The 13471-nt window shown below is 48.9% G+C and overlaps 2 protein-coding genes across 3 annotated transcripts; one reads left to right on the top strand and one right to left on the bottom strand.

Moving 5' to 3' along the window:
• Nucleotides 1-3143: 3143 nt before the first annotated feature.
• On the top strand, nucleotides 3144-7917 carry Rps19bp1 (ribosomal protein S19 binding protein 1). 2 transcript variants are annotated; one of them, XM_051189415.1, is made up of 4 exons: nucleotides 3144-3257; nucleotides 3379-3519; nucleotides 7121-7218; nucleotides 7418-7917. In XM_051189415.1, the coding sequence occupies exons 1-4, from the start codon at nucleotides 3173-3175 to the stop codon at nucleotides 7547-7549; spliced, it is 456 nt and encodes a 151-aa protein (XP_051045372.1). In that variant the 5' UTR covers nucleotides 3144-3172; the 3' UTR covers nucleotides 7550-7917. The 2 variants fall into 2 exon arrangements, with proteins under 2 accessions (XP_051045372.1, XP_051045373.1); XM_051189416.1 differs by having other exon boundaries at nucleotides 7407-7483.
• A 2914-nt stretch (nucleotides 7918-10831) lies between these two features.
• Nucleotides 10832-12872, bottom strand: Atf4 (activating transcription factor 4). Its single transcript, XM_051189413.1, has 3 exons — nucleotides 12683-12872; nucleotides 11838-12155; nucleotides 10832-11734 (listed from the first exon to the last, which is right to left on the bottom strand). Exons 2-3 carry the CDS (start codon nucleotides 12061-12063, stop codon nucleotides 10911-10913), a joined length of 1050 nt encoding a protein of 349 aa, XP_051045370.1. The 5' UTR covers nucleotides 12064-12155; nucleotides 12683-12872; the 3' UTR covers nucleotides 10832-10910.
• Between the last annotated feature and the right edge of the window lie 599 nt (nucleotides 12873-13471).

Below are 13471 nucleotides of genomic sequence, written 5' to 3'. Positions count from 1 at the left end.
TACTTGTTCCTGCTCACACATCCATGCAACCTGTTCACATTCACTCATGCTCTGGATTTGTAGCACTGGCCTCTAGCTCTGGCACTGTAGGAAATGCTGTGTGGCTTTCTAGAAAATTCTTCCCTCGGAGGGAAACCAAGGCAAAGCTAATCCCAAAGGAGGACCAGAGGAGTCAGAGATGGTGTTCTAAAGTAGCCAGGACTAGAGGATGGCTGATTATACTGTTTCCTTTATACAGCTACACCCCTTCTCCCCCTTAAGCACATTCCCAGCAGGGACCCAGGAAACAAACCCAGGACCCAGGGGGACCCATGGATAGAAGGACCCTGTCAGCAGCGACCCAGTGCAAAGACTGACTTCCCAAGGCTACACAGCCAGGACAGGAATGAACCAGAGGCCTCAAGACTGAACCCACCAACTCCCACGGAGCCCAGCAGGAGGCAGCTGCCCTTCCTGAACCCAATCTTTCTTTCTTTCTTTTTTAACATATTTATTTCTACTTTACATACATTGCTGTTTTGCCATGGGTACCAGAAAACTGGAGTTATAGACAATTGTGAACTGCCATATGGGTGCTGGGAATTGAGCCCAGGTCCTCTGGAAGAGCAGCCAGTTCTCTTAACCACTGAGCCATCTCTCCAGCCCCCTCGCCCCCAAACCTAATCTTTAAAGGCTCAGGGGAAATGTAGTAGGAGACAAACACCCATGGGTGTCTCTGCCCACAACAGCTGCCCTGTCCATCTGTTCATTCCAGACTGGGAGGATAGAGAAGGCCAGCACAGGTTATGTCTACAATGTTGCTCCCAACAGTTCCAGGCAGTACTCAGTCTCCTTGAAGGTGCACCATTCATTGATCATAGGTGACTACCATATAAGGAAGCTGCTTCTATGTCCTTTTAAACAGATGAAGAAAACAAGATGCTTTTTGCTATGGATTTACCTAGTCACACAGCCCTCTGCAGTCCCTCAGCAGTTGACACCCAATAACTCTTGCACACATTTCTAGAAAGAGACCTAGCCTCTACCCTGGGCAGCCCAGCTTGTTGGCTCTGCCTCAGCTTCCCCATCTAGACAAGACTGGAGAAGATCACCTTGCTATAGCTGGGTCCGCTGCACCACAGGGAGAGACCTCACACATCCATCCACACTAAGATCCCCCCCACCCCTGGCAGTGAAGCAAGTAGACCAAGTGAAGCAAGCTGTCCTGCAGCACCACCTAATGGTCACATACTCAAAATGTGGGCAGCCACACTGGATGCCTCTCCCCTGAGACAGTTCCTACCACAATGAATAGAATTAATGCATGTGAAACACAACAGGAACTTGACCCTTGCTAGTGTTTGTTATAAAGAGTGTCTCCCTTCTGGGTTAGTTAGTAGAGTTTGGATGATGAGTGCTGTCCAGGGACAATCAGCGGATTTTTTGTAGCCCACATTCTACAGCATCAGGAGTGCAAAACCCTTAGTACACATTGGTCCAGTGAGTTCAGATGGCCCTTTTCACTCACCATTTACCAACTGGCTGTTGCTACATGGCTCCCACATGCCAGGTGCTGGTTAGGAGCCTCTGAGAGAGAAATAAACCAGGCAGGGTTTCTCCCAGCTGCAAAAAGAGCCTTTTCTGGGTTTGGAGGTAGAAAGCCTGTCAGGAACGCAAGAGGCCCTGCATATGATCACCAACACAAACAAACAAATTGAAACGGTGAAGAAGAGTCTCAAACTTTTTGTTTAAGCAGCCCTTTTAATTCTTTAAAGTCAGGGCAGGAGAAATGGCCCAGGGGTTAAGAGCACTGGCTGCTCTTCCAATGGACTTGGGTACTGTTCCCAGCACCTAAACTATGCCTCACAGAAGTCTATAACTCCAGTTCCAGGGGATCTGATGCTCACTTCTGGCTTCCACAGGCACAAGGAACATCTATGGTGAACAAGATACCTGCACACAGGCAAAACATCCATACATATTTTTTAAAAATTAAAAACAAAAGCTCAGTACCCCAAGAACATCCATGTGTAATATTTACCTATGTGTGCTTTATTAAAATGTGACCTTTTTTTCAATACTAGGGATTAAATTCAAACATTCTACCACCAAGCTATTAACACATCTTAGCTCTTCAGCAGCCAAAGCTGGCCTAGAACGGTATGTAGCTATGTAAGCGGACCTGAAACTTGTCATTCTCCTGCCTCAGCCTCCCGAGTGCTGGTATTATAAGTGTTGTACCATTATGCCCAGCAGTATTCACTGATTCACTCACTTAATAACCAATTCATTGCTTGGCAACATAAACAGCATTTTGCAGTAAATGTGTTTTTTAAAACAAAGCATGTTATTTGGAAAGCACATTACTTCTTATCTACTTAGTTTTTTGAGACAGGGTCTTGTATGCAATCCCGGTTGGCCTGGAACTCACAATACTCCCAGTTAAGTTTCCCAAGTATTAAGATTACAAGTGGGAGCTAAGGAGATGGCTCAGCAGTTAAATGGACTGGCTGTTCTTCCAGAGGACCCAGGTTTAATTCCCAGCACCCACATGACAGCTAACAACAGTCTGTAACTCCAAGATCTGACACCCTCACACAGACATACAAGCAGGCAAAACACCAATAAACATAAAATAAAAATAAATTAGTTTTTAAAAGATTACAAGTGTGTGACACCTCGCTTCACTAGCAAATGTCTTTAATGTGACTGACTTAGTGGAGACCAGCTAGATTCTCACAGTGCACAGGATTTCTGTGTTGCTTTGAAGTTCATGAAAAACTGTCTAAGCTTGGCAAAGTGGCTTATGTTATAATTCCGGCCCTTGGAAGGCAGAGAGACGAAAATCATGAGTTCAAAATTATCCTCAGCTACACAGTGAATTCAAGGCCACCATAGTCTTACAGTTCCTTTTGTAGAAACTGTTAACTTTTCAATACTTGGCCCGGAACAAAATTGACCAGTGAGACTGGAAGCCGAGGCTGTCAAAGAAGGCATAGCCTCATTCACAAAAGGTCTCTTGGGTAGGAATTAGACAACAAATGTAGCTTCTGTGCTTTGGACACACCTCCAGTTCCTCGGAGGTTAGAAAAACCCATTTCAGGCGGCGCCCTAAAGGGGTACTTCCGCCCGCTGCGGAACCTTGGGTTCTGGCTCCGGTTTCCGCCTAAGAGCGAACACTGCCAGAGCGGAAATGAGGCTTGGCGTGTGGGCGGGGCTCGGCAGCATGTCGGCTGCGTTGCTGCGGCGCGGCCTGGAGCTTCTGGCAGCATCAGAGGGTGAGGATGGCTGGCCCTGGGACGTTGCGCTGTGCAGGAGGCCCCGAGGAAAGTGACTGGGAGGGTGGGAACGGGGTAGTGGACGCCCTTCGACTCGGTCCTTCGCTGCCTTTCCCTACAGCCCCTCGTGCCGCCCGCGGCCAGGCCAAAGCAAGCGGAGCTCCGGTGACGCGGACCCGGAGGGCGAGGGCAAAGGCAAAGGCCTCCCAGGGCCTGAAACTACGGAACTCAGCGAAGGGAAAGGTGCCTAAGTCCGCCCTAGGTGAGTGGGGGAAGAGTCTGCGAGTGCTTCGCAGGGTTAGGGAGCAGCGCCTTCGTGGCGGAGCTCCAAACATTATCCGAGACTCAACAAGGAAAGGGCAAGACTGGAAATGATGGAAGGCTGGGCTCTCAGCTGCGAGTCTTTCCTCTTATCTGCTCTGTAGTTAACAGAATGAGAGAAAGAGTGAAAGCCGGGAGTGGTAACACACCTGTTCTCCCAGCACTTTGGAGGCGGAGGTAGGAGGACCAGAAAGAAGTTCAGTGTCGTCATACCTGGCTGCGGGGTTGAGCTCAAGGCAAGACCTGCCCGTGAAGGTGAATGAAACGCAAGATCCAGGTGCTTATGAACTATATAGTCTTAGTGAGAAGAGAAGCATCAGAAAGTCTCAAAACTAGCATGTAAGTTTTTGCTGAGTGTGTGAGGCTTGTGAAATAAAAGGCTCTACAATGCTCCAAGGGAGAGTCAAAGTAATAAGCCAAATTAAGGCTGAGCACATGAGGAAATGCGAGAGCTGCCAGGTGAAAAAAGAAGGGGGTGGTTCATTATCCAGAAAGGCTTGAGAATTTGCAAGAAAGAAGGCTAACAGGTAAAGGTGTCATGAACAAGAGTCAAGATGGAGTACGCACCAGGGCAAGTGGACTGGCTCAGTGGTTAAGAGTACTTGCTCTTGCAGAGGACCTGGGTTGAGTTCCCAGCAACCCACGTGGTGACTCACATCCACCTGTAACTCCAGGAAATTAGATGTCCTCTTGTAGCTCCGTAGGCACCTTCTCACTTGGGGTACACATGAACACATAAATTCTCTCTTTTTAAGAAATGGCATGTTAACCCAACAGTTTACTTCTCTGGGTGCCAGATGCCCTCCAAAACCCTGAAAAAGTGTTAACTTGACACGCACAGCGACCCTGTGAGGTTAGCAGTTGTGTCACCCGTTTTACAGATACAGAAACAGGCACCTGCCTAGGTGGCACAAGTGGGAACAGGCTGTGTGTCCCCATGGTCTGGCTCTGACCAGGCTCTCTTCCTCCATCACAACAGAGATAACAGGAAGTGAGTTGATGGGCCTTACAAAGTAACTATCTGCAAAGCAGAAACCTTGTTTCTAATAGAACATCTTAGGGTGTGTGGCACAGTAAGGCCTATGGACTTCAGGAGAAGGGGGCATGCAATGGTGAGCTGCTTTCTTGTCTTTGAGTCCTTGGGCCCTGCTGAATAAAAGGTGTTAAGGTACTCGGGTTTTACTCTTTGTTTCTCCCACTTTGGGTTTTGTTGTTGTCTGCTTGTTTGTTTTATTTTGTTTTGGGCATGGTTTGTTTTGACAAGATCTCACTCTGTGGTTCAGACTGGCCTGGAACTCAAAGCAATCTCCTGCGTCAGCAAATTAAATGTTGGGATCACAGGCATGCACCACCACACCCAGCCTTTAAGAATATGTAAAAAAAAAAAAAAAAAAAAGATGAAGTTCAAGAGGAAACACCATGAGCAAAGGTGGAGCTAGAATGCATGTTTGGACACCAGTGGTTTGCAGAGCTCCCGTGTGGAGGTGCCTCACTGCCCAGTTATTGGGATTCCCTTCACTCCTGTCCTAAGTGGGAGCTCCTCAATCAAGACACAGGACTAACCTCCCACCACTGACTCCTGATTTTCTGTGGTGACCAGACCACTGGCTTGTTCATAATGGGTGGGTAAAAATAGCAGGATAAGAGCCCAGTGGTGGTGGCACATGCCTTTAATCCCAGTGTTCTGGGGTCAGAAACAGGTAGATCTCTTGTTAAAGGCCAACCTGGTCTACATAGTCCCTCCCTATTTCAAAACATAAGGCAGGCAATGCTCGCTTCAGCAGCACGTGTACAGAGATTAGCATGGTGGCTCCTGCGCAAGGATGACACACAAATTTGTGAAGCATTCCATTCTTAAAAAGGAAAGGACAGAAAAGCAGCCAGTCTAGAGATAGCTTAAACCAAGGTGGCAGCCACTGAGCTATCTCAGCCTGAATGGTACAGAAGCTCGTGGCTAGTCCCTGCCTCTCACATGCTCACCTCTCCCAGTGATCTTTTTGGTTTTCTATGACAGTGTCTCTGTGTAGCTTTAGAGCCTATCCTGGAACTCACTCGTAGACCAGGCTGGCCTGGAACTCAGAGATCTGCCTATCTCTGCCTCCCAAGCACTGAGACTAAAGGGGTGCATAGCCACAGCCACCCCCTCCCCCATGCCATCCATCCACCCCCATATACTCTTGAGCGTGTTTGCACACATACACACTCTGCTCTTTCAGTGATCTTAATCTCAGCAGCAGCCAAGGTAACCATCATGAGCCAAGCCTCACTTCCGCTCAGGGTCCTGAAGTACATCATTCTGGTTTCAGTGTCTTCATTTTCCTTCCTTCTTTTCTTTCCTTCCTTCCTTCCTTCTTTGCTTCCTTTTTTTCCCTCTCTCCCAAGACAGATTTTCTCTGTACATCAGCCCTGGCTGTCCTGGAACTTGCTTTGTAGACCAGACTGGCCTTAAACTCAGAGATCCACCCAACTCTACCTCCCAAGTGCTGGGATTGGTGTGCTCCACCACCACCCATCTTACACTTCAGGGATTTAGCACTGTTTTCCATCTGTCCCCATATGCCCTTTCTTTAGATGAGTGGTCCTCAACCTGTCAATCGGAATTCCTGGGGGTCAAATTACCCTTTTACAGGGGTCACCTAAGACCAACAGAAAACACAGATATTTACATTACAGTTCATAAAAGTAGCAAAATCACAGTTATGAAGTAGCAACTAAAATAATTTTATGATTGGGGTCATCACAACCTGAAGAACTGTATTAAAGGGTTGCAGCATTAGGTAGCTTGAAAATGCTCCTCTAGATGTTTGACAACTCTTGACTGTCCAGTCTTTTCAGTGAGGCCGTCCTAGGACTTTGTTCACATTGCAACCCTCCACTTCTGGCACTCACCTATTCTGTTCCTGCTCAGTTTTTCTTTGTATGGTGGATAACCCTGGCTAGACTGCATTCAGGAGAACACAGCAGAAGAATCTCTGAAATTGAGGCCAATCTGGTCTGCAGAGTATGCAGAGTGAGACTGCCCACCCCCAAGGAAAAAAATAGATAACCCTCTAAAATGCTCATTATCATACTTCTCACCTGTAGAAATGAGACCAGGAGTCTTGTGTGTGTCCTGCTTCTTACAACACTTACACAGTTGAGCTCAGGGCATACCTATTTTTATTGTTTTATTTTATTGTTGGTGATGGGCTTTTCTTATGTTGTTTTTAAACAGTCTTGTTACATGATGCTTTCTGGTCTGGTACTTACCATGCAGCTGGGAGCAGGCTTTCTGTCTCAGCCTCCCAAGTACTAGACTCACAGGTGTGTGTATACCAACATGCCTGGCTTAAGACATAGCTGTTGCGTAATTGAGTTATGACTAACAGAAAACCATCCAATAGGCAGGGACTTTCAGCAGACCAAGTAGTTTGGCTGAAAAGAGCCCAGACTATTGAAGTAATCTAGGAAAGGTATGGTGGGGCCTTTGACAGGAGGAGCGACCCAGAAGCCTTCTATAGTACGATGAGTCTGAAATGACATGCCCTGCCTATCACCCACAGCTGAGTACCAGAAACGACAGTGTCAAGACCACCTCAAAGCAAATCTGAAGTTTATGACCAGCGTGAGAAGCACCGTGCCAGAGTCTGTGACCCAGCAGGTTTGTCTGGGGGTGCAAGCTATAGGAAGGGACATGGGGTGACAGCTGAGGCTGTTTTTGAGGATCTGTGTGAATCTGTCTCAGCTCTGAATACAGTGTGGAGCTGGTCCAGCCCTACCCTGAGCTATATGATCTGAAGGGTTTCCACCTATGCTTCCAAAAATGGGAGTTCTGTACCCTCACTCCAGAACCTTTCCAGATTCTGCAGCAGAACCAAGGCCGCAAAGCTTGTGATCGGGTAGTGGCCAAGACGAAGAAGAAGAAGGCTGAGGGCACTGTGTTCACTGAAGAAGACTTCCAGAAATTCCAGAGGGAATATTTTGGCAGCTAGGCTTCCTGGAGGAATAGTGGGGACACAAGGGACTAACCTCCCTTGATTGCCATACCTCCGCTGTCTCTGTGCCATGGGTGACCAGCATGTGACAGTGCAATCTAGCCTGGCTCAGGAAGCCTCTAGAGCTGGTATTCCAGGGACACTGGAATAGAACTACAAGCCCTGGGGCAAATTTGCCCTCAAATTGAAATAGACTTGTGTTGATTTGGTTGGAGCCATCCATGCCCTGTCAGAAAAAATTCTGACCTGTGACCTTTGACCAGGACAAGACCCTAGGGCTCTTTGCTGTGAAACGGCCAGGTACGTGGCCCTCTCAAGAACTATATGTCAGCTGTTGGGTTCAAGTAAATGTGGATCTGAGCAAATGTGTGTTCATTTCAAATTGTGTGTGTGCGTGTGCGATGTTGATGTGACTTACATCTCCCATCTTAACGTGGATGCAGGTGCTCCATGTCTGGTCCCCCAGTTTAGACCCCATAGGAGCCATAGGAAGCCTTCAACCAGCAATGCCCTCCTCTCTGGGCATGGCTACTAGCTGCTAGTGTTGCGGCTTCATGAGATTGAATCTGTCTAAAAGAGAAACAGAGCACTGTAGGTCTAGGAGTGTAGAGTGGAGCTGCCTCAGCCCTCCTGTAGCTTGGGGTCTGCTATGATACCAGTAGAGAGCGAAAAGCCAGCTAGGTACTTATGGTGCATGGGATAGGGGCATAAGTCAGGGTTTCAGGAGTCATCCTAAGCAAACACTGACATTTAAGTCTGTACCCCAGCCAAGGACAGCAGTGAAAGCCATGGTTGTGCCACCTCATGGCAAACTGTACCCTTTCTAGGAAACGCAGTGCCAGACATAGGTGGCAAAGGTCACATGGAATAACACTATGGAAAGAAGGGCACAAACAGCTACTCTCCAGTGGAGAAGAGATGACCTGTCACTGAAACCAGGACACCCTCTAATGGAGCTAGATGGAACCCTAAGGAGAAAACTGATGTCCTTCAAACCACCATCTTCTCCCCAGAGCCTGTCTTTGCATTTTCAGCCCAAGGGTTCATCAAGTCATGGGACTCCTGAACCCGGGCACATCCCAGAGCTTCTAGTAGCAGAAGGGTATTGATGAGCCCCTGTAAGACAGTGGTTGGACTTTGTCCTCAGTAAGAGAACAGGGTCTACTTCCCCCCACTATAGGCATCTCTCCTTTGCCTTTAAACAGTGTTGCATCTTAGCTTGGGGACACAGAACTACCTATAGCAAGTAAAGAGTGGACTCTGCCTGATGGGAAGCATGGCCATTCATCCAGGTCAGAGCAAGCAGGAACAGGAGGGAGGGTGGGTGCTGTGACTATAAGCTAGTGATTGGGAACTCTGGGCCCTCTAAGTGGGCTGTTCAAAGGGAGATGGCTGCTGGTTTTCAAACCCTCCACCCTTTCTTCCAGCTTGCTGGGTTTTACAAATCCAGGTGGCCTTGGGGACTCATTTCCTCCACCTTAAATCAGCCACTTACCAACAATTCAGTACTTACTCTTGTAGAGGGCTCTAAAGCCCCTTCCTGGGGTGCACACACTTTGGTCACATGGTCAAGGATGCCAACAGAGATCCTGTACCTTTCTTGGTATTAAGTCCTTGACCTGCTGCTAAGAATGGAGTTGTAACCATTATCTTTAGCCCTACCAACCAGTGTCCCAATAAGAGGATACCAGTTGTTACATTCAAACCAAAGGAGCCTACTCCAGCTAAGGCTGCAAAGGCTACCAGGAACATTTGGGCCAGTTTAAGTTTGCTGATCTAGTCTACTCTCATCCCTCATGCTTCCTGTGACTCCTGCTGTGGCCTCGGCCATTCACACTGCTGGATAGATCAGGACTGCTATGCACTGATTTTAGGGATTCACAGGGTCAGCCACCAAGACACTAGTCAGAGTGGTCTGACTTGGTTGGGGAGACCTGAGTCCCAGGCCCAACTGGAGCTGATCAGGTTCAGGATAGGTGGGCTGGGGTGCTCTCCCTTTTCATAGTTTCCCCATTCTTAAAGGCCTAGTCAGGAGAGCCAGCAGTCTGCACTGGGGAGATTTCCTCAGCCTCAGCTGGCCTGTCTTTGAAGTCCCCTTTGAGCATTTACTCGACATCCACTATGGCCTGGGGAGGTGCTCAGCACTTGGATCTCACTGCAGACTTACTCTTCCTGGGCTTTTCTTTCTCTAAACCCTACATTCACCACCACACTGGCCAAGATAGTCCAGCTTCTGCCAGCATAAAAAGGGTAAGCCAAAAGGCCTGCCTGCTGCTCCTGCTTCCTTCATCCAAAAGCAAGATACCAAGTAACTGAAAATCAAATAACCAGGACATTTGTGACATCTGTTTAAATAACAGTATAGAATTTAGAATTTATCAGTACAAATACACATGGCCAAGTTCATACCACTCTGAAAAATCTCATGTAGCTGTTGAGTTTAGCTGTTCAGATGGGAGTGGGGAATCGGGGTGGATCTTTAAAGAAGCCTAACATAATGGCCATGGAACAGAAATACAGGGAAAGACTCAAGGTCACAGCTCAAAATAAAAACAAAGCCAGTGTTTTTTATAGCTTTCTCCACTCTTGGCCAAAGACTACATGTGGGTGGGCCCTTAGTGTGAGGCTGGGAGGCCCATGTTTAGGAATTCCAGCTCTCAGCCTAGATCATATCCAAAGGACTACATTCCAACAGCTAGAACTCAGGTGAACCTGTTGGCACTGGGAAGGCTGGTTAGGGAAACCACTAACCCTGAAGGCCTTAATCTGCTTTACAGGTGGATTTACTACCCTGGAGTGCAGGGCATCCCATCTCAGCTTCCTGCCAATTCTTCCCTTCACCACCACCCCAGCAACAGGGTATCTAGGTGTAGTTTTGCTGTCCTCAGATCCACCTGCCTCTGCTTTCCAAGTGCTGGGTTAATTCTTATGTGCAAATTTCCTACCCTGTAGACAGTGTCCACCCATTGCTTAATCACACCAGCCCCTTGACATTACCCAGCTGAACTGCTTCTCAGTCTAGCCCTCAGTAATTGGCTTTTCTGCCCTCAACAGGGCAGAAATCTAATCGGCTTGTGTGCTTAAGTACATACACCACGTTATCGGGTGCCTACATGGCAGGTGTCTGGCACAAAGCCAATTATGAACAGATGGAGTTCAGGTGGTTTCCCTCAGAATAGCTAGCAGGCATTATACCTTTCCTCATTACCTAAACAGCTCAGTCAGCTACACACCTGCCACTCAACAGAAGTCAGAAACACCACAGCAAACCTGCATTGGTACTTCACTACAAAATAATTTATTACAGCAAACACAGCTTCATCACAAGACTATGTACAATCACAAAGCACTACCCTAACTAGGGAACTCTCTTCTTCCCCCTTGCCTTACGGACCTCCTCTATCAAATCTTTTAGATACTGGATCTCTTTGGCAAGAGAATCTGCCTTCTCTTTAAGAGCTTCATTCTTCTTCTCTAGCTCTTTACACTCGCCTGTGAGTGCTTCCTGCTCAGCCCGCTTCTTCTGGCGGTATCTAGTGGCTGCTGTCTTGTTTTGCTCCATTTTTTTTAGCTTCTTATCTAACTTTTCAAATTTTACTTTAGCTGTTAAAGTAACCCCAGGGGGGTCATAAGGTTTGGGTCTTGGTGACCCACAGGGAACACCTGGAGAGGGCAGACTGCTTGGTGATCCCCTGGAGGTGGAGGGGCTATGCTGGGGAGAACCCAGGTAGGACTCAGGGCTCATACAGATGCCACTGTCATTATCTGAGGGGGTGTCTTCATCCTTTACACACTGAGGAATTAGAGTAATATAAGCAGCAGAGTCAGGCTTCCTATCTCCTTCAGAGATATCAACTTCACTGCCTAGCTCTAAACTGAAGGAATGATCTGGAGTGGAAGACAGGACCCCTGGGGAACAGGGAAAAGGTTGCAAGAATGCAAAAGGGGCAACCTGGTCGATTTTTGTTGTACTTTCTGGGAGATGGCCAATTGGGTTCACTGTCATGGGCTCCTTGTTAGTCTCTTGGACTAGAGGGGCAAAAAGATCACATGTGTCATCCAACGTGGCCAAAAGCTCATCTGGCATGGTATCCAGGTCATCCATTCGAAACAGAGCATCAAAGTCAAACTCTTTAAGATCCATTTTCTCCAACATCCAATCTGTCCCGGAGAATGCATCCTCTGCAAAAAAAAAAAAAAAAAAAAAAAAATGAAATCAAGAGTGAATGGCTCTTAACACCAGACCCACATTAAAAGAGCATCCTGGAACAAGTGGCCTACTCACCCTTGCCGGTGTCTGAGGCACTGACCAACCCATCCACAGCCAGCCATTCGGAGGAGCCTGCCTTAGCCTTGTCGCTGGAGAACCCATGAGGTTTGAAGTGCTTGGCCACCTCCAGGTAGTCATCTAAGAGACCTAGGCTTTCTTCAGCCCCCAAACCCGACTGGTCGAAGGGGGACATCAAGTCCCCCGCCAACACTTCGCTGTTCAGGAAGCTCATCTCGGTCATGTTGTAAGGTTTTGCTGGAATCGAGTAATGTGCTTAAATCGAAGGTGTCTTTGTCCGTTACAGCAACGCTGCTGCTGGATTCCGTGAAGAGCCTGCATAAGAATCCAAATGCAAGTCTCATCATCTTCCTATCTAAAATGTAGGATGGCCAAATCCCAGAAGCCTGTGAATGAGGAGCACGTGGACCCAAGGCCATTGTGTAAGCCTCCCCAGCCACCGGCTCAGGTTGCACAAGATGGAGGCTCAGCCTTGCTTCACCGGCCACCCAGAGGAAGCAGCTTGGCGTCGCCTCCTAATACGGCCATGACCGTCGTACCCCGCCCCTGTGACTCACACGCCCGCCCCGCCGCCATCTTGGCCGCGCCACGTTCGCAGTTTTGTCACCGGAACGCTGGCGAGCTCGCAGTTGTTGAGCTACCAGACTACCAAAGGGAAGCAGTAGCGTTGAAGGCAGTGCTTCTCCACTCCACCCTAGCCCTCGCCTGCGAGGGCCGGCGTCGGGGCCACGCAAACAAGGCCGACGCGTCCGGTCGCTCGTAAAGCCGCGTATGGTCAACGCGGCACGGCCGCACCCAGCCCCAGCAAAGCACACGCCCTGCGCAACAGGCCCAGTACTCACGCCATGGCTTAAGCCGGTGGGGGCTGCCGCTGCAGAGCCTGGTGCTGCTGCCGCCGCTGCAAAGGCCAACGCTGCCGCAGGCACTACTGCCTTTAATACGCCATGGTGGCCGCAAACCCTGCGGGAGGGGAAGACAGAGGCAACAGCATACAGGTCCTTATCTATTGGAAAGCAAGCAGAAATGGCGGCGGCACGCCCTGCACACGCCTCTTATATGCTGTGCTAGAGACGCAGCACCCCGCGCATCCTCCCGCCGTGATCACGTGACCCTGCCGCGGTCCCACCCATCTGCGTCCCATCGACGTCCTGGCCCTCCCCAACCTTTCTCCACTACTCGGAGAGTAGCTGTGAAGTTAAGAGATTATTTTGAAGGCCCCAGGAAAGGAGAAATGTACACTGCTTTACAGGTTTACGGTTAACCAAAGTCACGTGTCGCCGCGGAGGGATCTCTCCACGCCGAACTTCCGGTGTTAGCTCACTGGGCGGGGAGAAGCATTTCGCCAAAACTATTGTGGTCAAAGCCTAAACTGCCTGATTATCACGCGAGACGCCGATGGAGCCCGCGTCGAGCTGATTGGCCCAAGCGTGGCGAGTCATGTAAACCTCAAGTCCCTATTGGCTCCGAACGTGAGTCTATAGGCGCTCTAGGGTCTGTCTGTGCGGGAAGGGTGGAGTCACCACAGGTTCTTGCGGCCGAGCTGTCAACCTTCCGGTTCTTGCCAGGGGCGACCCTGCTATCGTGTTTGTCTGTCTTATGCATCACTCCTGCACGCAGCAAACAGTTCCCCA

Source organism: Phodopus roborovskii, unplaced genomic scaffold (assembly GCF_943737965.1).
Source record: "Phodopus roborovskii unplaced genomic scaffold, PHOROB, whole genome shotgun sequence".
Taxonomy (NCBI): domain Eukaryota; kingdom Metazoa; phylum Chordata; class Mammalia; order Rodentia; family Cricetidae; genus Phodopus; species Phodopus roborovskii.
Note: the sequence above shows the minus strand (reverse complement) of the source record. Positions and strands in the feature narration are given on the sequence as shown.

What these genes read in the sequence shown, in the direction of transcription:
- Rps19bp1 (XM_051189415.1), top strand. Translation starts at nt 3,173, where the DNA reads ATGAGGCTTGGCGTGTGGGCGGGGCTCGGCAGCATGTCGGCTGCGTTG. An exon ending in GCTTCTGGCAGCATCAGAGG is followed by an intron (nt 3,258 to 3,378) that starts GTGAGGATGGCT and finishes CTTTCCCTACAG; the next exon opens with CCCCTCGTGCCGCCCGCGGC. An exon ending in GGTGCCTAAGTCCGCCCTAG is followed by an intron (nt 3,520 to 7,120) that starts GTGAGTGGGGGA and finishes TATCACCCACAG; the next exon opens with CTGAGTACCAGAAACGACAG.
- Atf4 (XM_051189413.1), bottom strand. Translation starts at nt 12,063, where the DNA reads ATGACCGAGATGAGCTTCCTGAACAGCGAAGTGTTGGCGGGGGACTTG. An exon ending in TGCCTCAGACACCGGCAAGG is followed by an intron (nt 11,735 to 11,837) that starts GTGAGTAGGCCA and finishes TTTTTTTTGCAG; the next exon opens with AGGATGCATTCTCCGGGACA.